The sequence below is a fragment of the Anabrus simplex genome, chromosome 2, assembly GCF_040414725.1.
Source record: "Anabrus simplex isolate iqAnaSimp1 chromosome 2, ASM4041472v1, whole genome shotgun sequence".
NCBI lineage: Eukaryota > Metazoa > Arthropoda > Insecta > Orthoptera > Tettigoniidae > Anabrus > Anabrus simplex.
This window is the reverse complement of record NC_090266.1, coordinates 1156012094-1156039667: the sequence shown is the minus strand read 5'-3', so window position 1 is coordinate 1156039667 and position 27574 is coordinate 1156012094. Positions and strand designations below refer to the sequence as shown.

Below are 27574 nucleotides of genomic sequence, written 5' to 3'. Positions count from 1 at the left end.
AAGAGAAAAATACATGGGATTCTTTAACTGAAACGGTTCTCTCACGTTTCAGGGCTCTGAACGCAGTCCAACTACTGTACGACGGACTTCTTACCTTCAACGTTTAAGCACAAAGGGCAAGCGCCTAACCAACCAATTCCGGGCGCAGAGACCTGTATAATATCTCAATCTATAGTTACTTTTCCCATGCTCTTTCAGTGATGAATATGATGGTGTTGCTTTTACGTCCCAATAGCTTATTTCATAGTTATAAATAAACCCATGTACATCCCTAACGAAGGATTTTTGGACCCAAGTTCATATGATCATTTTGTAATATTTTGATGTCAGGAATACATCCTGAATTTTTTTTTTTTTTTTTTTGCAAGTTGCTTTACGTCGCACCGACACAGATAGGTCTTATGGCGACGATGGGACAGGAAGGGTCTAGGAGTGGGAAGGAAGCGGCCGTGGCCTTAATTAAGGTACAGCCCCAGCATTTGCCTGGTAAGAAAATGGGAAACCACGGAAAACCATTTTCAGGACTGCCGACAGTGGGGTTCGAACGCACTATCTCCCGAATACTGGATACTGGCCGCACTTAAGCGACTGCAGCTATCCAGCTCGGTCCTGAAATTTTTTTTTGCTAGGGGCTTTACGTCGCACCGACACAGATAGGTCTTATGGCGACGATGGGATAGGAAAGGCCTAGGAGTTGGAAGGAAGCGGCCGTGGCCTTAATTAAGGTACAGCCCCAGCATTTGCCTGGTGTGAAAATGGGAAACCACGGTCCTGAAATTTATGGACACCAGTATTTATATACGAACTGCATTCCTCCACTAGTACGTCGGCATTGCATTGTGATTATCACGTGATAGATTATAGTGGTGTCGGGGTGAACTTCAGCTTACCGGTGGCCACACTGGCTCTACACCTCTGCATTCGTGAGACGGACAGCGGCGGCTGTCCTGAGAATGGTTTTCTATGGGTTTCCATTCGCCTGCACTAAGGCGAATGCCTGGACAGTCCCTCAACTTCTCCGAACATCTTCAGCGAATCAAATCTCCCTGGCCTGAGACACGGCGTTTACTGTCTAGGAGGCCCGCCGTCCCCTTCAGGGATGGAAAAAAACTTCTGTACCGAGCGAGTTAACCGTGCGGTTAGGGTCGCGTAGCTGTGAGCTTGCACTAGGGAGATGGTGCGTTAGAACATCACTATCGGTAGCCCTGATGATGGTTTTCCGTGATTTACAAGTTTCACACCAGGCAAAAGCATGGGTTGTACCTTAATAAAGGTCACTGCCATTTACTTCCAACTCCTAGCCCTTCCTACCCCATCGTCACCATAACACCTATCTGCGTCGGTGCGACATAAAGCAAATAGTAAAAATATGCAAAATAAAAACTATATAAATTGTGCAGTAGTAGCAGTTTCGCTATCAGTTTGTTAGCCGGCCAGTGTCTTGGAAATTATTATTATTATTATTATTATTATTATTATTATTATTATTATTATTATTATTATTATTATTATTATTTGCTAGGGGCTTTAAGTCGCACCGACACAGATAGGTCTTATGACGACGATGGGATAGGAAAGGCCTAGGAGTTGGAAGGAAGCGGCCGTGGCCTTAATTAAGGTACAGCCCCAGCATTTGCCTGGTGTGGAAATGGGAAACCACGGAAAACCATTTTCAGGGCTGCCGCTAGTGGGATTCGAACCTACTATCTCCCGGATGCAAGCTCACAGCCGCGCGCCTCTACGCGCACGGCCAACTCGCCCGGTATTTATTATTATTATTATTATTATTATTATTATTATTATTATTATTATTATTATTATTATTATTATTATTATTATTATTATTATTATTATTAGGTTAAAGTGGATAAAACATAAATGACAGGAAATTAGTTTTTACACAACTTTCATAACTTAGGGCCTACGATCTTTTCTTACAGCTAATATTAACGGAGAAATTTAAAATTCCTTCTTTTGGTCCCTTTAATATTGCTACACCACTGCATAGGCTACTAATCCAAAAATACTGTTATAGCTTAGTTCACTCTTCTCATATCTTCTTCTTCTTCTTTATCTGTTTACCCTCCAGGGTTGGCTTTTTCCTCGGACTCAGCGAGGGATCCCACCTCTACCGCCTCAAGGGCAGTGTCCTGGAGCGTGAGACATCAGGTCGGGGGATACAACAGGGGAGAATGACCTGTACCTCGCCCAGGTGGCCTCACCTGTTATGCTGAACAGAAGCCTTACGCGGGGGGGGGGGGGGAAATTGGAATGGATAGACAAGGAAGAGGAAAGGAAGCGGCCGTGGCCTTAAGTTTGCCCGGAGGAGAAGTGGGAAACCACTTCCAGGATGGCTGAGGTGGGAATCTAACCCACCTCTACTCATTTGACCTCCGGAGGCTGAGTGGACCCCGTTCCAGCCCTCGTACCACTTTCCAAATTTTGTGGCAGAGCCGGGAATCGAACCCGGGCCCCCGGGAGTGGCAGCTAATCACATTAACCACTACACCACAGAGGCGGTCTCTTTTCATATCATTGCACTTAAATACGGAGTTTCAAGGATATCTGTCGAGCCATCCTCTCGCGATGTTTATACAAACAACCAAACCGACAGACAGACAGACAGACAGACAGACAGACAGACAGACAGACAGACAAGGATTTAAAAGAGCTCACTTTCGAGTCTTGTATTCTTAATCCGAAATAAAAACGAAGTATGAAAGGAAATAGTTTAGTGCTTGACTAGCAAAGTAAGTGGCCTTGGCCAATGAGAAAGATGAATAGTAATAATAATACTAACTACAATAGAAATCGGTTTTAACGTCTCCGAAGAGACTGCCTATTAATGGTCGTTATAGTCCACAGTCGCACAAACCGATCTATTTTTTATTTGCTAAAAATGTCATATCTGTATTTTTCGTTTTAGACTGTACACGTACATGGTTAATTAATAGAATAAAGTTAAAACTCCAAGAAGCAAATAAGTACTGTATTTGCAATACAGTATTTGTGGAGCTGGGCTGAGAGGAATTCCCCTTCTAATATTTACACACTACATACGGCACTAACAAAAATGAAAACCTACAACCTGTTTTCCAGCCGTTGACCGGATCAGGGATGTAATGAATGAACCATATATATATTATAAGTACAATGGGGTCGCCTTTCCCAAAGTGATTTATAAATGACTGATAAATACTATGAAATGATAATGGAGAGTGTTGTTGGAATGAAAGATGACAGAGAAAACCGGAGTACCCGGAGAAAAAACTGTCCCGCCTTCGCATTGTCCAGCACAAATCTCACATGGAGTGACCGGGTTTAGAACCATGGTATCCAGCTGTGAGACACCGACGCGCTGCCGCCCGAGCCACGGAGACTCACGGCACTAATATTCCAGCAAAATATAAAATAAGAGGAAAGACGTAGTAAGAATGTAAATTGATCAACAATGTCGCACACGGTACCTTCAGATTGTAGACATCGTTGAGTGTTTCTGACGTTTGTTTCCGCATTTTGTAATCGCCATATTATGTGTAAATTTTCTTCAATATTAAACACTTTCCCTTTCATTTACGACATCTTCATAGCGATGCTTGCCTTGACACTTTATCAGACAGACTGATTTGAAATCTACAATCTCCTGAAAACAACAGTTTGAAAATAAGCTCAAACGCGTAAGAAACAATAATAAGCATTGGACGTTACAGTCGATACATTTCTCAGAATATGTGATAAAAGAATTACACCGTTTTATACTATATATCACAATAAGCGATGCCGTACTAAGCGAGTTTTAAATATAGTGTTTACATAGGATTTGGACGGACTCGTTGGCTGAATGGTATGCGTACTGGCCTTTGGTTCAGAGGGTCCCGGGTTCGATTCCCGGCCGGGTCGAGGATTTTAATCGCTTCTGATTAATTCTTCTGGCTCGGGACTGGGTGTTTGTGTCCGTCCCAACACTCTCCTCTTCATATTCACACAACACAACCAACCATCACAGAAACACGCAATAGTGATTACATACCTCCATATAGGGTTGGCGTCAGGAAGAGCATCCGGCCGTAAAACAGGGCCAAATCCACATGCGCGACCCCACAGGTGTGGGGAAAAGCGGCAGGGAAAGAAAAAGAAGATAGGATTTGGACGGAGCCGTTAGGTTTTGCTGTTTTATCCAATAAACTATTTCAGCTGTACTTTATTGACGGTTTTCGGAGACGCCGAGGTGCCGGAATTTTATCCCGTGGAATTTCTTTTATGTGCCAGTAAACCTACCGTCACGACGCTGACGTAATAGATCACCTCTAAATGCTACCGGACTGAGTCAGGATCGAACTTCAGAGGTTTGAGCCACTCAGCCCGGCTAAGAAAGATGACGATGAAATGAGAATTCATGTAAAGTCGCCCATGGGATTAAAACCCACCTGTTTCCAGAAGCCATTTAGTACCTCATTGTGTGCTGAGCTAACCACGTGTGTCTGTCAAGGATATTACGGTGAAGGTTTTACTATACACAGGCTACTACTTGCCTTATAAATTACGTCATTCGTTTGCTCCATCAGTTGCGGCTATTTTTTCTTTTCTTTTTCCTTTGAAACCTTAGACATTTTCTTCGCGGCAAGTTTCATCACACTACGCGCGGTGACGTCGTGGGTGCCACGTCATTTCGGGTTTCTAAGTTGCCGAGTTCGTACGTTTGTTCAGGAAACGGTTTAGAGACAGATGTCGAATTCATGCGTTTGATTTTACCAGAGCAGGTAAAAGTTGCCAAGTCCGTGCAAGCTCAGTGTAATTGAACACACCCAAAACATCTGCTTTCCTGAATGGGAATAACGTGTCCCCAGACCAGTGGCGTAGATGTGACTTTTCGTTGGGGGGAATAATAATAGTAATAATAATAATAATAATAATAATAGGACTAATAATAATAATGTCCGCCTCTGTGGTCTAGTGGTTAGTGTGATTAGCTGCCACCCCCGGAGGCCCGGGTTTGATTTCCGGTTCTGCCACCAAATTTGAAAAGGTACGAAAGTTGGAACGGCGTCCACTCAGCCTCATGAGGTCATCTGAGTTGAGAGGGGTTCGATTCCCACCTCATCCATCCTGGAAGTGGTTTTCCGTGGTTTCCCCACTTCTTTTCCAAGCAAATGCCGGGATGGTACCTAACTTAAGGCCGCGACCGCTTCCTTCCTAACTTCCCATCTCCCCCATAAGACCACTATTCAGCACAGCAGGTGAGGCCGCCTGGGCGAGGTGCTGGTCCTCCTTCCCAGTTGTATCCTCCACTCAAACTTTCACCCTCCAGAATACTGCCCTTGAGGTGGTAGAAGTGAGATTCCTCGCTGAGTCCGAGGGAAAAACCAACCGTGGAGGGTAAACAGATTAATAAAGAAAGAAAGAAAGAAAGACAGAAAGAATAATAAGAATGCTAATAATACTAAAGCACATTTATTAATTCACTATTTTTACCTTCGTAAAAATTATAAACGTATCTATTTATAATAATGAGTAAAAACACCCCATGGGGGGATTTATCCCCTTATCTACGCCACTGCCACTCACTGAAGTCTGTCTTAATTATCTCTAATAGTAACGAGTGTCTTGAGTCTCCTGTCCTCGTGCTGATTCCATCTTTAGCGTAGAAGGCGTTGATTTTATATTTATCGCAAAATTCCGTAAGACTTGATACGGTATTAAGTTAGGAGGTTAATGTTGTTGGGTAGCAGTTTTCTTCCTTATCATAGTTAACGGCGGCAAGATCTGAACGTTATGAGATGTATAGCATTTATTGTTCTTAGGGTACAGAATGACAAACAAGGTGTCCCAGTTGCCGAAGTGTCAGCCAAGATATTAATTAGCGGTACTCATAGCCTAATGTACTACTTCCACCACAGTTGTGTTTCCCATGTTTTGTGTGAGCTCGTTTTTACTGCCAATGACATCCGTTGTAAACACGGGATGTACAAAAACTTGACTTAACACCACCTGATTCCTGGATGAACATGGAGATGAAACGTTCAGCGACAATATTCCATTCTGTAAAATTTGAGAAGCAGAATGTTGCAGCGGAGTACAGTGACCTGTTCTCTAGCTAAGATAGTAGGATGTATTCAGTGTTCTGTCTTTCTGCTAGCAGAGTGCTGCAGAGTAGAGTTATGCCACTATTTACCATTTTACGTAACAGTACTAAATCAAGTGGATGATAATTTCGTATGCCATTGTACCCTAAGTGCAGCGCACAAACACAGTGAAACCTTGAAAAGATATTCCTGCCTGTAACGTTATCCTCTATAATACGTTCGTACTTTCCCTAAATACCCGCTATTTAAGCTCTTTACCGAGCTCGATAGCTGCAATCGCTTAAGTGCGAGCAGTATCCAGTATTCGGGAGACAGCAGATTCGAACCCCACTGTCGGCAGCCCTGAAGATGGTTTTTCGTGGTTTCCCATTTTCACACCAGGCAAATGCTGGGGCTGTACCTTAATTTAGGCCATGGCCGCTTCCTTCCCACTCCTAGCCCTTTCCTGTCCCATCGTCGCCATAAGACCTATCTGTGTCGGTGCGACGTAAAGCAACTAGAAAAAAAATTAAGCTCTTTCATAGACGTCCCGTTTATTGCACTTTCGTGCCCGCTGAATGTGCTCTTCTTTGTAAGAATATTCTTTGGTTATTTTTAATCGGACTCCTGAGCTGAACGGACAATATGGTAGCCCGGTTCAGACGGTTCCGGGTTCGATTCGCGGTCCGATGAGGGATTTTAGCCGTGTCAGAATAATTCCCCTACCTCGGTGTCTCTGTACATGCTTCATACACACAACATTATCTAAAACAGAAACACAATAGTGAAGACATCCATCCATATAAAGTGACATCAGGAAGGGCATCCGGCTGTAAAACTTGGTCCTGTAGCACCCACAACCTCACCAGGGTGTGATAAAAGCGGAAGAAGTAAAACTCTTTGATTAGTACCAATTATTATTAATAATCATGAGCATAATTGCCAGTATTGGGTCTGTATTGACTCTTCTTCTTCTTTATCTGCTTAACATTCAGGGTCGGTTTTCCCTCGGACTCAGCGAGGGATCCCACCTCTACCGCCTCAAGGGCAGTGTCCTGGAGCTTCAGACTCTGGATCGGGGGATACAACCGGGGAGGATGACCAGTACCTCGCCCTGGCGGCCTCACCTGCTATGCTGAACATTGGCCTTGCGGAGGAATGGGAGGATTGGAAAGGATAGACAAGGAAGAGGGAAGGAAGCGGCCGTGGCCGTAAGTTAGGTAGCATGCCGGCATTTGCCTGGAGGAGAAGTGGGAAACCACGCAAAACCACATCGAGGATGGCTGAGGTGTGAATCGAACCCCCTCTATTCAGTCGACCTCCTGAGGCTGATCTTACCTTCGTACCACTTTTCAAATTTCGTGGCAGAGCCGGGAATCGAAGCCGAGCCTCCGGGGGGTGGCGGCTAATCACACTAACCACTACACCACAGAGGCGGCCATTATTATTATTATTATTATTATTATTATTATTATTATTATTATTATTATTATTTTCAATAGGTACCTCTTTTATCTGTCAATTGAGACCTTACACATAATCGTAAGTTAAATACTCTTGACGATATAAACGTTGTTCCCAAACACTAAAAGCGTCTTCAAATTTTTCTTTTCATTTGCCCGTTGTCGGGGAACGTAAGTCTACGTTAATAATAATAATTTCGTGTGGCTATTTCTAGCCGAGTGCAGCCCTTGTAAGGCCGACCCTCCGATTAGGGTGGGCGGCATCTGCCATGTGTAGGGAACTGCGTGTTATTGTGGTGGAGGATAGTGTTATAAGTCTACGTTGAGAATCAATTTATTGACCCTTCCCCCTTAATGCGAGATTTTAAGGAACACTTCAGCGGGCTCGTGCTGGAGTTTGAACCTCGTTCCGCCCGTTAGAGCAAGTGTAACACGACAGAAGGACGAGTTTCATTCTGCCTGTGCACACAAGCACTCGATACTTGTCACAGCGGGGGATCCACAACAAAAGACAGTCAGGTTTCAGAAGGAAGATGTTATTTTCAATGTTGTTACCAAACAAAAGGAGGAGCCCTCTTTAAATAGTGTCAGCGGCAGCAGCAGGTGTGCTGTGACATCACAAGTGTTTACTTCGGCTAATTAAGTTGGATTTAATCCATGACTCCAAAGGTCTTGCTTAACAGCAGTTAGGAGAACCTAACAACAGGATGAAACTTCCACTGGGAATCGCTGTAAGGTTACATGAGAAAGAAGAAGAGTTTTCTAGAATATGTACTGTTGGGATAGAAAGTTCGGGTATGAATATCGCAGGAAGTAAACATTGTAAATATCTCCTCCAGGGTATTCATTACCTCCAGACAGCACTTCAGTGTTTAATATGACAAGAAGTAATGAGAAGGTTGTACAAAATCCGTCAAAAGTTTGAAGCCAATAACCAAATTCGCAATTACCTGTTTACCGATGGTGAGCCGTGAACGTCTGTCGTCCGTAATCTCTGTTTCTGAGCAGGGGTGAAGCATAGTTGATTAGGGGTTGGACTGTAATTCTCAAATTCTTCTTCTTCTTCTTCTTCTTCTTCTCAATCGCTTACCCTCCAGGGCTGGTTTTTCCCTCGGACTCAGCGAGGGATCCCACCTCTACCGCCTCAAGGGCAGTGTCCTGGAGCTTCAGACTATTGGTCGGGGGATACAACTGGGGAGGATAACAGTACCTCGCCCAGCCGGCCTCTCCTGCTAAGCTGAACAGGGGCCTTGGTGGGGGATGGGAAGATTGGAGAGGATGGGCAAGGAAGAGGGAAGGAAGCGGCCGTGGCCTTACCTTAGTACCATCCCGGCATTTGCCTGGAGGAGAAGTGGGAACCCACGGAAAACCACTTTCAGGATGGCTGAGGTGGGAATCGAACCCACCTCTACTCAGTTGACCTCCCGAGGCTGAGTGGACTCCGTTTCAGCCCTCGTACCACTTTTCAAATTTTGTGGCAGAGCCGGGAATCGAACGCGGGCATTCGGGGGTGGCAGCTAATCACATTAACCATTACACCACAGGGGCGGAAATCTCAAATTTGCGTAAAGGAATCGGAATCTGTTAGCATCCAGGAGTGCTTACATGGGAAAGCTCCATGTCAGTAGGCTTACGGGCAAGTAAAAATAAACTCCTATTCAGGGAAAGTTTCCAGCTCCCTAACGCTCCCCAGATCACTACGAGAATTCTGTTATTATTATTATTATTATTATTATTATTATTATTATTATTATTATTATTATTATTATTATTATTATTTTACCGTTTTTCTCACACCCTGGCGTGGTCGTGGTTGAGAAATATACCTTAAATATGGGTTTGGCCCTGCTTTACGGACGGATGCCTTTCCTGACTCCAAGTCCCCGAATCAGAGGAATTAGCCAGACGGGGATCGAAGCCGAGACCCGCTTGATTCGAAGGACTCGACGTTGACCATTCAACCAAGGAGCCAGGCAAATTTTTTTTTGCTAGTTGTTTTACGTCGCACCGACACAGTTAGGTCTTATAGCGACGAAGGGATAGGAAAGGGCTAGGAGTGGGAAGGAAGCGGCCGTGGCCTTAATTAAGGTACAGCCCCAGCATTTGCCTGGTGTGAAAATGGGAAACCACGGAAAACCATTTTCAGGGCTGCCGACAGTGGGATTCGAACCTACTATCTCCCGAATACTGGATACTGGCCGCACTTAAGCGACTGCAGCTATCGAGCTCGGTAAGCCAGGCAATTATTATTATTTTTATTATTATTATTATCAGTATTATTTTAATGCAATTTATTGCATGCTACAGGATTTTTATCCCAATTACAGCAGCATTCTTTGTGATATAAATTAAAATTAAAAATAATCCCTAGCCTGCGAATTTAAACGTGTTGTTTTTTGCCTAAAGTAAACAAATGTGATTTCATATAATGTCGATGTGCTGAATCCGAATTTTCAATTACGCGAATTTCATCACAAACGTTTTCGTATTATTTTTTCTTATTTTGACGAAAACAATATTTAATACAAACAACTTACTGAAATGAATGTGTACGGTTATTAGTACTTGTCACTAGAGTGTATTTGCTTTATTTTGTCTTGTTTTACTTCACTATTGGAAAGACCCACACAAATTTTACACTCTTTGCTTCTTACTTGAGAAAGTCCTCCTGTTCCTTTTTCTTTTATGTTTGTCTTCAGGCATTTGACACTTTAACATCCAACAATAGTCTGCAAGCATACTGATGCTCCAGTTCCCTGGTATCTCCTTTCGAACTCCAGCACATCCTTGTGAAATCGTTTGCCTTGTTCTTCGCTCAAAGATCCTAGATTTTCAGGGAAATAATCTAGGTGAGAAAACAGGAAATGAATTTTCATACTCATGTTACATCCAAGTTCCTTGTATGCTTCAAGCATGTTAGCTAGAATTTTTCAGTAATTGGGGTCCTTGTTGTTAACCAGAAATTTTGAAACAACTTCACAGAACGATATTCATGATGCTTTCTGCTTTTCATCCGTAGTGCGTTTAAATGCTGCATCTGACATCAGTTTTCTTATATCAGGACCATTAAATATACCTTTAGATAGTATTGGAAATTTCTCACGTATGTACTTGAAACAGCCTCCTTCCTTAGTTAAAGTCTATAGAAATTGTTTCATTAAGCCAAGCCTAATGGGGAGAGGTGGCACCAAAACTTTAGAAGGGCTCACAAGGCTTTGGCGCACACCATTCTTAGAACCGACTTCCATACTTTCTCGAGGTGGCCAGTCTTTCTTAGTCCAGTTATCAACTCGTGCCCTGCTATCCCACAGGCAAAGAAAGCATGGACATTTGGTAAAATCAGATTGTTGACCGAGCAGCATTGTAAGAACTTTAAAGTTGCCACAAACTTGCCAGTTGTGTTCACTGTAGTTCACTCGCAATAACATCAGTTGCAAATTTGCGTATGATTCTTTGAGGATCACTGAATAGGCAACAGGCACTGAACCAAAAACCTTTCTATTATGAAGGAAAACACCCTTTAATCTTCGCTTGGAAGCATCAATGAACAGTCTCCATTCGCTTGGATCATAGTTTGGAAGTCCAAGTTTTAGCGTAAGTTCTTTCACATTATTGCAATATATAAGGTAGCTATCGTCGGAGGAAAAAGGATTTAAATGCTATTTTGCGTTGTCTGTACAAATAGAATGATGTTTTTGGACAGAGCAGATTTTTTCTTGGAGTCTAGAACCCAACAACTCAGCTAACTCACCAAGTCATTTAATTCACTCTGGTTAAAACACTCACGTTCTGCAGCAGACGATCCTGGTAGGTAGTCACTGTCACTCGTCTCATTTTCCATCACTTCTGCATCAGACTCGGATGAAAGCTGTTCAAGATTTTCTGGTCGCACCGGGATTGGTACATCCGGCCCATGGGGGACAGGTATAATGGCTGACCGAACAACAGGATACACAATTTTCTTTTTCTTTTTAGAACACGAACAGAAGTAGCAGTCATTACTGTTCTCTCCAAATCATAGATATTCCAAAAGATAGCGACGGTAATTTGCCATTGACCCAATGATGAAGATCTTCAATGCATACTCTACGTACTTTGTGAGGTGCCCAAAGTTAAGTTTGGTCTCCAAGTTTGATTCCAAAATAGGCAAGATATAATTATTTTTACAAAATCTGTAATTATGCCGTGTTGTAGGCAATGTGTACTTCCCACATATATAACAAAAGTGGTCTGGATCATTTATACATGAGCGATGCGACATGGTACATATACTTTTGTACTGAACTACAAACTCACAACATTCTACTCCACAATACAGCTTGAAACTGATATCTTTTCTAGATGACACACACTAATGCAATGTGAGAGAAACTAAAACAGGATGTGTAAGTTTTCAAAAAGATAAGATAAGAATGTGTCTGGTAAAGAATTACAGTTTACATAATTACTCTTTGGGCATATGAAAATTACGCTATATTGGATATAAAATTAAATTTTAAAAACTAAATGGTACGTGATATGAACTTTCTGGCTTTGAATTTGAATTCAGTATGCTAAAAATACCCCAAAAAGAATCAAACTTCGGAGGCAGCAATTTCATCGCAGTCTAGTGAATTATTACTGAATATTACCTAGCTTAACGTAATTAAATCTAATTTAAATTCATATGATATAAATAATCTAATTCAATCTATCCTGTCATTGTGGGCTTACTAAGTCATTGTTCAAATATAGTTTAATATATTATTATTATTATTATTATTATTATTATTATTATTATTATTATTATTATTATTATTATTATTATTATTATTATTATTATTATTTGTTGACGTCTAATCCCCAGATTCGGCCAATCATCTTGGACCCAATGGGGAATCATACCTCAATATTTCCATCAAACTGTGTTTCGAAGCTGGAGACACTCAATCTTGTCCACAACTGGGAAGGAGTGATTTGCCTACCCAAGTGGCTTGGCCGCTAAATCGAACGAGGACCTCTAAGGGATGAGAACCAGGAAGGGATTTGCCATTCTAGGTACCGTCCTGGTATTTAGGTACACACCAAGAACTATATCCACTTCGTATCACGAGGCTGAGAGAACAGTTTGCTGGCCTTCACTCCAGATATTAAATCTCTGATTTAGCCAGGAATCGAATCCTGGACTTTCGAAACCAGAGTCTCAATACATATCCTGAGAGCACGAAGGTGGTATTATTATTATTATTGTTATTATTATTATTATTATTATTATTATTATTATTATTATTATTATTATTATTATTATTATTATTATTATTATCATTTCCCCGTTAATGAACTTCTGCATCCACCACTGTTAATCACGACAGTTCTTCTCGAGATGTAACACTCGAGCGTCATTATTCTAAAATAATTCTGTTTGCTCTTGTTAAGGCTGAAGATTTTAAGAGCCTATTTTTACTTATTTCGTGTCCTTTCTCTGATTTCAGAGGCGTTGTTTGATGGCTCGTCCAACGAACGAACAGATGGTTTAGATCTCGATCCGTGGTCTTCATACCGTGAGAAACCAACAAGCGTAGAAGTGACAAACATCAGCATTCCGGATGACATGAGTTCGACAAGTGAAGATCCAGGTGAGTCAGCTTTTGTTGTCCTCAGATACACGAACCATCGTGAGTAATCTTTTGATAATCGCTAACAGAATTATTCACCTTAGTGTCGCAGTCGATTTGTCATTCTCCCTTTGTTCCAAAGACTCGCATTTCAGGGTCTATAAATACGCCAGCTCCGTGTCGTAGGTCTACGGTACGTTAATGAACGGCTGCGGGACAAAATTACAACACCCTGGTGGCTTTCACAACATAGAGCAATTTAAAGGGCTCTAAACAAATTATTATTATTATTATTATTATTATTATTATTATTATTATTATTATTATTATTATTATTATTATTATTATTATTATTATTATCTGTGTTGAAGGCCCTGAGTAAAGGGATGTTGGGATGTTTCCGCACCTTATTGAGGAAAGTTCGTCAGCTTCAGTGATCGTTCCTCGTCATTAAGATAATGGGATATCATGGTCAGCAGCCTCGCTTACTTTATATACACGTGTTTTCAGTATGTTCGATGGCCTGAGTTACTGATGTCTCAGTATACTGCGACCAGCCCCGTGCTCTTACCCGGAAGTCAGGGGTTCGATTCCCGGCCAGGCCAGTGATTTTAATTCTGGGATGGGTCTTGCTGAGCCTCGTGAGACCAACAGAGGAACTATCTGATATCGGAAGCTACGGACACTGTTATGAATTTTAAGTATGTTTACTATAGTGATTCTGGACCTCAGTTTCTTGTTTCGTTGAGGCCCCTTGAACCGCGTGGTTCCTATCTCTGGTGAGTTTCCTTCTTAGCCCAGTATTCCTTCATCTTGCTTTCCTCTCCTGAGTCCACTTCGCTCCCACTCCAGGACGCAATGTTTTAGCTGTCAGTGGCTGGAGAGTGTCTGATTACCCTTCAGGGTTGGTTTTTCCCTCGGACTCAGCGAGGGATCCTACATCTACTGCCTCAAGGGCAGTGTCCTGGAGCGTGGGACATGGGTCGGGGATACAACTGGGGAGGATGACCAGTACCTCGTCCAGGCGGCCTCACCTGCTATGCTGAGCAGGGGCCTTGCGGGGAGAAGGGAAGATTGGAAGAGATAGACAAGCGAAGGAATCGGCCGTGGCCTTAAGTTAGGTACCATCTCGGCATTTGCCTGGAGGGGAAGTGGGAAACCACGGAAAACCACTTCCAGGATGGCTGAGGTGGGAATCGAACCCACCTCTACTCAGTTGACCTCCCGAGGCCCCGTTCCAGCCCTCAAAGCACTTTTCAAATTTCGTGGCAGAGCCGGGAATCGAACCCGGGCCTCCGGGGGTGGCAGCTAATCACACTAACCATTACACCACAGAGGCGGACCATTTTAAATTTATCCCTGTTGAATATATCCTTGAGATCAATTAAAAAAAAACGGAGTTGTAGATTCTTGAGGTCAGTCTCATATTGTCCATGGACCACAACTTCATTTATTACTTTTTAAAATGGATCTCCATGAATTCTAATTGATGACTCCTATTTTAAATGATAAAGAAGGGAAAATGCTACAGTGCGGTTGACTCATGAAATGTATTTGAACTTTCCGAAAGGTTTCTTGTAATCCGTGTTATCAATATTGACGTATAATGTCCAGCAATAAATCATTCACACAGACATGAATGTTGTGCATGATTGATATCTTTACAACAGAAAATCTCTCGAAATCCAATATGTAGGCTAGTGCGGTGACTGATACAGACGTGTACAAATTGAACTCGTATCTTGTCTTACGATCTTACCAAACGAGAGGAATTGAAAAAGAGAATTAGAGATATGTTATTACCAAGATATCAAATAATCCTTTCAAGGATGAAGAGTTAGGTAATAATAACTTAGTGTGGCTATTGCTAGCCTGGTTGAAGATCTGCCTACAGTGGGATTCGAACCCAACAGCTCCCGAAAACAAGCTTAAAGTTGCACAACGTGAAACGCGCTGCCTACACGCTCAGCCGATTTAGATTATTATTAACACATACGCATATATGGTACAGATATGTGATACAGATCGGGTAGCCTTATAGAGCCTCCGTGGCTCAGGCGGCAGCGCTCCGGCCTCTCACCTCTGGATAATGTGGTTCAAATCCCGGTCACTCCATGTGGGATTTGTGCTGGAAGAAGCGGAGGCGGGACAGGTTTTCTTCCGGGCACTCCGGTTTTCTCTGTCATCATTTCATTCCAGCAACACTCTCCATATCATCTTATTTCATCTGTCAGTCATTAATCATTGCCCCAGAGGAGTGCGACAGGCTTCCGCAGCCGGCACAATACCTATCCAGGCCGCTAGATTGGGGCTCCATTCATTCCATTCCTGACCCTGTCGAATGACTGGAAACAGGCTGTGGATTTTCATTTTCATCGGGTAGTCTTGTCAAAAGACGGCCGTATCATGATCGCGCATCAATTCTTGATACAGATACGCTGCCCTGATACTAATGTTGACGCACCTTCAGGAGATTTCTTTGTTAGACTTACACGGTATCAGAATATTTTCTGAGGAGTCTTTTTAAGTGCCGGCGTTAGTCAACAACAACAACAACAACAACAACAACAACAACAACAACAACAGCAACAACAACAACAACAACAACGGAGCTGACGTATTTAAAGTACCCTATTTAAACATCCTCAAATACCATAGAGTTCACGTCAGTCGCAATCAAACCCGCTATCTTGAGAACCGCTAACAAACTGCACCTCTGAGATTGGTAATATTTTGTTTTTTTCAGCACGCTATATACATATAACTGTTACCTAAGTGATATCGCTACGTGTTGAGGAGTAGCTACTCGAAAAATAGGCACGACAAGTAAGGGCAAAGTACGGCCTAAATGTGAAATCATTACTGTATTAAATCTAACGTGAGACAAAGAACAGAAGATAGCTGGTGATAACGTTACATGCTGATAAGAATGGACTAGCAAGTCACTTCCGTGCTCACTCTAGCTATTTCTTGAAAGTCTCTTTACCTCCTTCAAAATTAAAAATATAACTTACAAGCTTTTCTGTCTGTCGAGCACGGATCTAAAACATATAACACTGTTAAAATACTTGTAAAAATGAACTATTATAAGTGGAATTACATGATTCGTTCTACAAGATCATCCTCAGATTGTAACCAATACATTTTAAGCATGCATATACAGTCTTGTCCGCCTCTGTGGTGTAGTGGTTAGTGTGATTAGCTGCCCTCCCCCCCCCCCCCGAGGTCCGGGTTCAAGTCCCGGCTCTGCCACGGAATTTGAAAGTGGTACAAGGGCTGGAACGGGGTCCAGTCAGCCTCGGGAGGTAAACTGGGTAGAGGGGGAGGTAAACGATTCCATTCTTTCCCTTCTCAGCCATCCTCGAAATGGTTTTCCGTGCTTTACCACTTCACCTCCAGGCAAATGCCGGGATGGTACCTAACTTAAGGCCACGGGCGCTTCCTTTCCTCGTCCTTGTCTATCCCTTCCAAACTTCCCATCCTCCCACAAGGCCCCTGTTCAGCATAGCAGGTGAATCCGCCTGGGCGAGGTACTGGTCCTCATTCGCAGCTGTATCCCCCGATCCAAAGTCTTACGCTCCAGGACACTGCCCTTGAGGCGGTAGAGGTGGGATCCCTCGCTGAGTCCGAGGGCAAAAACCAACCTGGAGGGTAAACAGATTAAGAAATAAATAAATATTACTTTTATTCTAGAATGTACAGGGAAGTAAAATATTGGAGTAAGATTTGAACATTGTTGAAGTAATTATGTATGTATGTATGTATGTATGTATGTATGTATGTATGTATGTATGTATGTATGTATGTATGTTGGAGCACCTAGGCGCGTCTTGCTTCATTTATCTAATGATAATGTGTTCTGTTGCAGAGGCGAGTTCTGACAAGAACGTGGATCCCTTGTCATTGGTGTACTATATCGGGTCCTTCGCAGCCTTACTTCTCTTCTTCCTGGTGGTGAGTTGCTCCGAGTGTTGTTGTGAGAAACCACCAACAAGCGTAGGCCGTGCTACGGCTGACAATGTTCTGGACGATTGCCTACCACCTGACGCTGGTACTCCGCCACCACCATATGATGATTTCGCTCCTCCACCTTACAACTCATTGTTTGAAAGCGAGGACAGTACTAAATCGAAGCTCACTGTGTTCGTCGTTCCAGTACAAAACACAGACCGTGTTCCCCCGTAATTCAATTTAAGGGGAAAGACTTTTGTGATATTTTGTGACCAAAGACTTGGTTCTCTGAATGAATGAAAGACGACTGATTTGATGCTGAAGAGCTGCTGGCTTTGAAAGGCTTACTCAGGATTCCGTCCAGACGTGTTATCAGAGGTGGGAAGAAGATTGATTGATTGATTGATGATTTATTGATTGTTTGTTTGATTGTTTGCTCACCTTGTTGGTGAGATCACTGACTGTTATGTGATGCCTTGTACTCCCCATGACATGTTCCTTTCGATCGATCCGTCTGTTGTGTCGCCGTTGAAATCGGCATGGGCCAAGGATATGTATGGCGTGAGGAAGGTGGTGTAGTTCCTTCATTCTGAGAACTTCACCGTCGCATTTTGTGAATCAGTATTTTAAAGATCTAAGGGATTCTTTATTGAATGAAGTATGTAATGTGATAATGAACTTGTTGAAAGTTAGTATTTGCTCTTAGCCAGGATGTTAGTCAAGTGTAGGCCACAAATGTTTGGTCACGGTGAGATGATGTGCCGAATTCACAGTTACCTCATCACTGGGAGCGCAACCATTGTTTCTCAAAAATATCTGTAACGCTGTTACACTTGTTGAAGGCAGCTTGATTATCTTCCTTTTTCCTCGTGAATTAAGAATTTTAAGGCATTTTTTTCTTTACTGTTGGTGTACATTTTATTAAAACGCTTGCCGTGGGTGCAGTTGGAATCCCAGACGTTGAAGACCTGACCAGACTATGGAATGTAACCATCAAGCCTTTGTTTTAACAGATTCTGAATGATTTTGACCAATTAATCCCTCAAAACTAAATATACAGCCTGTTTAGTGAGTCAGTTTCAAACTTCGCAGTTTCATAAGAGACTTCGAAGGATGAAACTATTGGCATTACTAAATACCTGTCTGAGCCTTACAAGTTGCTTTAGACATTATTGTTTGGAAGGCTAATACTATCTGAAAATCTGATGTTTCTTTTGCTGAATCATTGAGCTCAGAAAAATTCTCTTATAGTTTCGTGAGAGATAATGAATTATTTGGTGGCCACTTTGGAAAGACTGAATCTTCAACAATATGTAGTGTCGTGTTGTTGTATTTTTCTGGATTTGGCATCACTGGCATAAGCATGGTTCTTTATAATATTTCTAAGATCCACTATGCATTCACTAGAATATGATACCATATGATGATTTCGCTCCTCCAGCTTACAATTCATTGTTCGAAAACGAATACAGCATTGAAACGAAGCTCAATGTGTTCGTGGTTCCAGTACAGTTAGAGTTATTAAGGATGTTCCATTGTCTACTTCAGTGAAGCTTTCAGTGAACATCCTGGACCACAACTCAGTGCATCAGGTCGCTTGATTTCTCTAAAAAGTCTCGGGGAGTCCGATTGAACCCAAGCATACTGAAATATCGTCTTTATTTATGACTTCTTTCCTTTTCTTAGCTGTAACAGATTCGATTAGATTAATGTTGTACCCCGTTTCAAAAATCTGCCGAGCAAAAGTTCGTGTTCTCGTAGGTAATTGGCTATCCAACCAATGTAATAATTCATGTTGGGTACAACTGATTCACCTTTCCCATTCATCAACAGTTAATTATTGAGTGTCTTTGTGCCTTCAGGTTCACGAGAGAGATGCTGTCTAATTTGTGCCATATACTGTATGTAAACCTATCACATCATGTAGAAATGCGTTGCGCAACTTTCGAATCTCTGTTCTGAGTGTATTTGTGGTAAGTTTGTAATGATTGTAGAGCAATTATAATATTAGGTTGCCTTGCTGGCAGGGAGTATTATTTGCAAAGAGAGGAATTTAATGTAAGGAGAAATTAATAATGCCAAAGATTTGCAAAGTGGAATGTTTCCGTGGAATAGGGTGGCTGTTTTCCGTACTGTGAACTGCATTGCAAATATGTATGTTGAGTGGCTTCTGTGCCTTTGTCGTCTGACAATAAAGGACTCGTCTGCATAAAATCTAGCAGGAAATTTAAACTAGAATATTTTAGTCATATCCTAAGTGCAGTGAATGACTCAGTCAGATGCCATCTCACATTCATTTACAAATGATGCAATGCTGCATTTAAGAGGTTTAGTACTGAGTGTGAACCACGGAAGTCTTATTTTGTACCTTCATTTTATTTATTGTGAATTATTTATTTTTTATAAATAAAGAAATGTATGTTGAAAGAAAATCGATAATTATTATTTACTCTCAGTTTCTTTTTGTTCCTTTCCTTCACCGCCACCTGCCGTTGTACCACTGTAGTGACCAGGTAACACAGTATGATACAGTGCTGTAATCTACTTGGCGATATTAGGGATTATTTCTGCGAACTCGGTTGCTCGCACATGTGGATTTTGCTCTGTTTTACGGTCATAAAAATGATGTCCACAGGATTACCACCACCTCATCACTAGGCTTACTTAAGTCACTGAAAACAGAGAACTGATAACCTAAAGTGTTTGGAAGATAAGGTAGAAGCCCATATTTCGTCCCATTAGCAGATTTTGATTTGTAGAAAATCAGGAATGTTATAGACAAGGTTAAAAATGGTATATACCGGGCGAGTTGGCCGTGCGCGTAGAGGCGCGCGGCTGTGAGCTTGCATCCGGGAGATAGTAGGTTCGAATCCCACTATCGGCAGCCCTGAAAATGGTTTTCCGTGGTTTCCCATTTTCACACCAGGCAAATGCTGGGGCTGTACCTTAATTAAGGCCACGGCCGCTTCCTTCCAACTGCTAGGCCTTTCCTATCCCATCGTCGCCATAAGACCTATCTGTGTCGGTGCGACGTAAAGCCCGTAGCAAAAAAAAGGTATATAATATATTACTGAATAAATTTTCCACTTACAGGGCAAGTTACAATGAAACTTTTATAACGTAAAGTAGTCAGTGTTTGACATAAACACTACAAAAACGAAACTACCAAAAATGTGTTCGTAATTCCGTCCCCCACCAAATTTATGATAAGTACACTTAATTTTAATATATTGAACCCTTTAGGTCCATATTTAGGGGTACCTACCTTTCTTACCTATCAGCAAAGTTCATGAGATCTGTCTCTTGGGTCGTATCGGGTTCTTCGTCACTTGCTGAGGTAAAGGTAGGGTTCAGTAATTCTAATCTATCTACTTTGAATTAAAGGTCTGTTTAAAAGATTCCAATTTTATTCAGGAAATTCTGAAGCATTCTGATATGTCAACGGTATTACTGGAATTACACGTGTCCACTGGACACCACAATCATTTCATTACATATAAGGTTAGAACACTGGTGAGCCTTTGACGTGTCTGCCTGATGGGCATTCTTACTAGAAACCATTGTCTCATTTTTTATTAATGAAAAGAAAGTCTGGAAATCCTTAAATTCGGCTTCCATGTGAGACCACATATACCATCATAGTGATTCGTTATGGTCCAGCCCTCGTAACACGAACTCTGGACTCTGGGTATAATTAAGGCCGTCCAATCGGTGTGTGCCACACAGTGGTCATACAACATGGACCATTAATTGAATCGATGTGACCTGCGTCTATGTCATGGACCGACATCTAAACTTCTAAGTTACTTTAAAGTCATTGTGGATGATGACCGCAAGGAAAATGATGCTACAGTGGCATATGGCCCTAATCTAAGTCACTGAGGTTGATGACCCCTTGACCATCCAAGTTTCTAAGCTGAAGGCTAAACATAATTAAGTTACATCGGTTGATGACCAAAGTTTCCACTTTACTATCCCCAGCACATTCACTGCTCAATCAATCAAAGTTAAATAATTACAACAATAGCAATGCTCACAAACTTTGTGGCAGTAAAATCCATTTCCTTCGGATATATCCCCTTACTCGTTACATTACCATTTACATATTCCCCAGAAAACAAACTAAGATTTCCAGAATGCATCCCCAAGCTATTCGCTTGATTAAAGTTATTTCAGAATGCGGTTTCACTGAATTTAATAATTAACTAAATTTAAATGATTTAATGAAATCTTAAAGAACAACAATTTCTATCTCCGCGGACTCTGGTTTCTTCACAAATTCCTACGCAACTGTGATGTAAATTCTATCCTGTGATGTTTATCTGGCTGGGAAAGAATTGTTACATAATTCATGTCCAGCTATATATCTTGTCTCATGAGCTCACACTTTAAATCTAATCTAATCCTAGCCATTATTAACGCTTGGATATCCTAATAATCTACGTACAAACCAAAAGCAACTCGCCATCCAACCATCACTACCATCGCTCTATATTTTGGACAACCCTGAATTTGGTTACTCTTGTTCATTATACTCAAAGTTCGTGGTTTCAAATGTTCATTACGTCCCCAATTAAACAAATTTACAGTAGTCCACAATACTCAGGTTATTACCGGATGAAAATTTCAACTAGATTCCATAATTATTTATCTCCGTCGCCACGAATGAAATCTCAATCCTACACGTAAACCACTACATGTCCCGTTACAACCCGTTTCCCTTTCGATCTGCTGGCGGTCTCAGCTACAAACGACCCTTCCCTGTCTTGTCAATCTCGATATGGAACATCTGTTCATCATGCCTGACTGACCTCAAAGAATGAAACGTTTAACTTCGCAAAAGACTAATTACAAAATACGATATTCCTGACCAATAAAATGCACATAGATTATTCTTCAAGATGCCCACAATAATTATATACGTCGCAAATTAATACCGCTATGGAATTCTATATATTGCTTTCCATTCCCAACATTATAAAATATTCCTCGGGCTTCCATGTACCGGCTTCAATGACAGGACTCTTAACCTGATTCATAAATCTCATTTCGACTCACACGACAACTAACCTCTGTTTCTCTACTCGCAACTACCATCTACAAAGAACTGGAATAAAATCCTTACTAGAATTCATGACATCTAATACGCAAATGCATTAATAATGAACAACTTCGCATAACATGATATCGTATTTTTAATAACTTGATTTTCACGAAAAATGACTGAAACATTCTACTAGATCTTTTTATTGTCAGTCAGACACAGTTTTAAAATGGGCCTAGAAAAACGTTTCTCTCCGTGACAAAATTCATCACACTAGATTCTCACTTGACAGCGCGCTTCCACTCGATTGAAAATGAGTAACCATGGATTTCTATATTCCTTACGTCAAAATTACAGACAGAAAAATTTTACGTCGAATGAACATCTTACTTTGACATCACAAATATATAGGCAGGAAACACACGGAAATGATGATCTACATTGGACTTGATATCACTTCGAAACCCTATTCAATAACTTTTTATAACATTATACGGCACTCGCAAGACTTCAAAAATTTATCCAAGTGGAAAATAAACAAATGACTCTTTTAGTCGTATTCTAACATTTACAAAACTTAATAGGGGTGACCACTGCGTCGTATATCCCCATTCAAATACACATTTAGAGATCATGAAACAAGATATAATAGGTAGTAAGGTGGAAAGTCACCTACCTTATATAGTCATGCCAGTGTTCGTCATAGGGCTCACCTGCGACCCTGGCATTTTTATTTAGCCATTTTAACATTCGTGGCTTTACAGATCATTATTATATTTCTTCAGGTTTCCTGGAATAAAGCATATAAAAAAAAGAAATGCCCTTCACTTTTTTTGATCGCACACGATGGACTGTAATTACTTCCGCACACGAATTATTTGATCACATGAGAATTTATTCAGTACTTTGACCGTCCTATCTGGTACAATTATTTCCACTCAAGAAACTATCTCCACATGGAGTCAAGACCCCAGCCACAATGGCTAAAATCTGCGGTTGAACTTATTCTACTTTTGTTGTTTGATTTCACAGAGCAGCTCAACACTTTTTCGTCCGCTTCGTACCCTAAATGCCGGAGAAGGAGACTTCGTCATGGCGTCCCTTCATATTTATACCAGTTACCCTCTCCCTTCGGGTATCTCCCTTTGCCGCCAAGAAAATTTCTATAAATTTTCTGACTTAACTAAACTGTAATTACAAGAGTTTTCTTCTTCTTGCTAGGAGCTTTACGTCGCACCGACACAGATAGGTCTTATGGCGACGATGGGATAGGAAAGGCCTAGGAGTTGGAAGGAATCGGCCGTGGCCTTAATTAAGGTACAGCCCCAGCATTTGCCTGGTGTGAAAATGGGAAACCACGGAAAACCATCTTCAGGGCTGCCGATAGTGGGATTCGAACCTACTATCTCCCGGATGCAAGCTCACAGCCGCACGCCTCTACGCGCACGGCCAACTCGCCCGGTACAAGAGTTTTGAAAGTGACTACATACTTGCTACATTTCTGGCGGTAGTATTCATGGACATTTAAAATTTATACGTGTTTCGATTTGTGGGATAATTGACCTCCTTTAATAGGCACTATATTTATTTTTTTTGACTTGGCTTGGGGCACGCCATATACACGCGCTTTGAAATAGTTCACAAAGCTGACTTAAGATTCTTCCGCCGTTGACACGTGCGACTGACGTCACGTATCCCAGAGCGTGGGACCGAAGGTAATCATCCCCTCGTCACGTGTCAAATCCATGCTATCAGGAATCGAACTTCTAATTGAATTGTCAATTTACGCATAATGTTCTTAGGGCACAAAGGTCATGGGTTCAATATTTTTCCTTTCTAATCTTACCAAACACTTTCCCTGTACCGTAATGAATTAATTGAAGGCCATTTATGAAAAATGTTTTATTCGTATTCTTTTAACATAATTGTGGGATGTTAAAAGATTTATTGCACGTTTGTAACCCATTATATGGTCCCTCACTGCCGTAATAACCTTTTTCATGGCCTCCCTATCCCACTGTTTGCATTTTTCCCATCTAAAAAGAATAATAAACTTCATAAATAACAAATAAAACAAAGAGGAACGATATTACGAACATTCCCTGATTTATGATGATGGCCGCTACAGTAACTCATGTCAACCACCTCACTGTAGGGATTACACATCAGGAACTACACCACACGACTGGAATGCAGTCCAGTATTTCATACACGTATCAGTGCTCAGTCTAGGAATAACAGGCTCTTAATATGAATGCGGCACTAATTCAGCTCAGCATGAAAAATGAATCCTCCTTGTACACGGAAACTATAATAAACGAGGTGCACACAACAAGACAACGGGATGAGGTTACGCATGTGCGCGCGGCTAAGCATTAGGTACCAACCGTACAAACTGGAAATCCCAAGGGGGACGAAATTAGGTGCGGGGACTGAATTTGACCCCCTACCTTATTTCAGGTGAACTTCTCAGGTGACTTGCTTGGTACGTATACTAATAATAATGTCACTAATGTTACGTCCCGCTAACTACATTTTTTACGGTTTTCCGAGACGCTGAGGTGCCGGAATTTTGTCCTTCAGGCGTTATTTTCCTTACATGTAAATATACCGACACAAGGCTGGTGGATTTGAGCACCTTCAAATATCACCAGACTGAGCTAGGATCGAATCTGCAAAGTTACTCAGCCCGGCACTTGGTAGACGTACATTTTGTGGTTAGGCTTTGTGAACGCGTGGTGTAACCTGCAAAGAACTAGGCTAGCGAGTGGTCTCTCACAGTCACAGTCCATGTAGTGGTCTGCAGGACCGCAGAACTGGGTAGCTCGGGTGATTAGAGCGCTGGCCTTCTGAGCTCAAGTTGGCAATCCCGGATCAGTCCGGTGGCATTTGAACTGGCACGTTTAAGGACTCCTGCGAAAACTGTAAAATTAGTTAGTGGCACGTAAACATTATTATTATTATTATTATTATTATTATTATTATTATTATTATTATTATTATTATTATTATTACGGATATTTCCGTGGAGGGAAAGAAGCGTGAGAGTTGTAAATATTAATTTCAAAAATTTGACATGATCTTGTTTCTGTTTGAATATAAACGATATATTAGAGTCAAAAAATTAAATTTAATTTTGGCGGCCTCGTAAGCATACTCCTACCATTTTCTAACGTTTGCGGGAGTTAGTAGATAAGGTACAGTCAGGGCAATGCTACTTTTGCAGCTCTATGAGCACGACCTGAGTATAACCTTTTATGCTCCAACATTTTTAATTATTATGATATTGTTCTTGTTACTGATATTCTAAACTGAAGGATCCTTTTGTGACCTCTGGCACACACTTGCCTGCATTTTCGGCAAATTATAAATGATTATTATCGTCATTTATTTAATTATTCACCGTATTTTAAATGTTATTTCATTTGAAGTTGCTAAGTGATAATTAATTTCAATGATGGTATGAAAACTAATATGTTATTCATAATATTGTTGTTTAAATATTAGAATTAACGCCCAAGCGTGAGGCAAAGTATTAAAGAAGATTGCAATTGTCACCCCATTGTGGTACAGTGGTAATTGATAAATTACACTATTACAATCCGATCATTATACACAGAAATCGGTATTGTTAACCAGTACCAGATTTTTTTGGGCACTTGCTGCTCTGTTTCCTTCATTACTGTTTTACATGCCTCTAGTTTAAAACAGCGGCTACGAAAATCCATCATCTCGACAAGACTCGCCAGACAAGAATCAGTGTTGTGAGTACCCATGAAGGATTTGAATCTCTCTTAGGTCATCCTTGTACCGAACTCGATAGCTGCAGTCGCACTGTCGGCAGCCCTGAAAATGGTTTTCCGTGGTTTCCCATTTTCACACCAGGCAAATGCTGGGGCTGTACCTTAATTAAGACCACGGCCGCTTCCTTCCCACTCCTAGCCCTTCCCTGTCCCATCGTTGCCGTAAGACCTATTTGTGTCGGTGCGACGTAAAGCAACTAGCAAAAAAAGGTCATCCTTGAAATTGTTCATGAGATGAACATATGTGGCAAGATTTCACGGCCGGTTGTACGGCCTGACGCCAACTACAGTTGAGAAGCTAATGAAGATGAAATGAATGACAGTAAATGAAATTAGGTAAGGAGGTGGCCTATGAATAGGAACTAACCCGGCATTTGCCTAGAAGTGAAAATGGGGAACCACAGAAAACCTTTCTCAGGGCAGCCGACGGTGGGGTTCGAACCCACTTCTCTCCCGAATGCAATGTTCGGCTCCGTATTCCTAGTACGTGTACACGCGTTGCCACTCCGCTCGGTCGAATAATAATAATAATAATAATAATAATAATAATAATAATAATAATAATAATAATAATTATAATAATAATATGACTGGAAACAGGCTGTGGATTTTCATTTTTCAGTAATTTACTCGAATAATACGATGACCACGTCTTTGCAGTCAAGTGTATGCGCCGACAGATTGCTCTATGAAAGTTGTCTCCGTTGATCTTCCTGTGCCAGCCCGATAGAGGTTTCTGTGGAAGTTGTCTATGCAGATCTTTCTATGTTAGTCCGATAGCTTGCTCTGTGAAATCATGTTATCACCAGAGTGTTAGTTGTTGCTCCATGTTGGTTCTATAAGCGAGAAGCAGAAAGGAATCCATCTCAGTATTTAAAAAAGCCATTTATTTGACTCAAAATTCGCAAAATACGATGCTTTGGGTGTTTCATTTAACTGTATTTTCCGGAATATGGCTGTGTGAGTCTGTGAACATGGTGTCCGCGTCATCCGCTGGTCATTCAATGTCATGTCTCATCGACTGTCACGGGAGTGTGTGACCATACAGCGCGATTGTACCAGTAAATGGGTATTCTCTCAGACGATGGTTTTGTTTGTGGTTCCTTCAGTGCATACAGAACTTCACATGCTTATCTCATAGTCCGCACCTAACCGAAACCTAATTATTGATTCTGTTCGTCATTTTACTGGTCAGGAGCACACTTATATGGTTGCATTCATAGGATAAACGAGACTGCAGATCACGTCGAGTGTTAGCTGTTTGATTACACAGTGTCATAGTGGCACGTTTGATTATTTGTTCGTAGAAAAAACGCCATTGCTTTAAATCAACGTTAATTTTGGAACGCAGTGACGGAAGGACGTATTATCGATAAGTGGGTATTCTGTGTTTCTGTCCTATTTGATCTCCGTTTTCTTTTCATGGTTACTTATTCCTTGACTGAATATCCTGCTACATAGCAGAAAGCCGATTATTATTCTTTTCTGATGCTGGAGAGCACATACACACACTTTTGTGAAATGAGTTCTGTTCCTAGGAGAAGACGTCCCAGAAGGTTTTACGGAGCACTGCAGATGTCAGAGCTCCAAGTAAGAATCGAGTTAATAACTGCCACAATAGGGAACGAAGTTTGTTGGCTCGGAACACTATTCACAA

The 27574-nt window shown here is 41.4% G+C and overlaps 1 protein-coding gene across 1 annotated transcript in view; it reads left to right on the top strand.

The window, feature by feature from the left end:
* LOC136863368 (uncharacterized) overlaps positions 1–19502 on the top strand; it is a 58895-nt gene extending 39393 nt beyond the window's left edge. Inside the window, exons 2-3 of the mRNA XM_067139769.2 lie at positions 12997–13140; positions 16988–19502. Of these exons, the coding sequence (XP_066995870.1) occupies positions 12997–13140; positions 16988–17304 (461 nt within the window). The 3' untranslated portion in view covers positions 17305–19502. The remainder of the gene's footprint in view (positions 1–12996; positions 13141–16987) is intronic.
* Positions 19503–27574: the final 8072 nt, after the last annotated feature.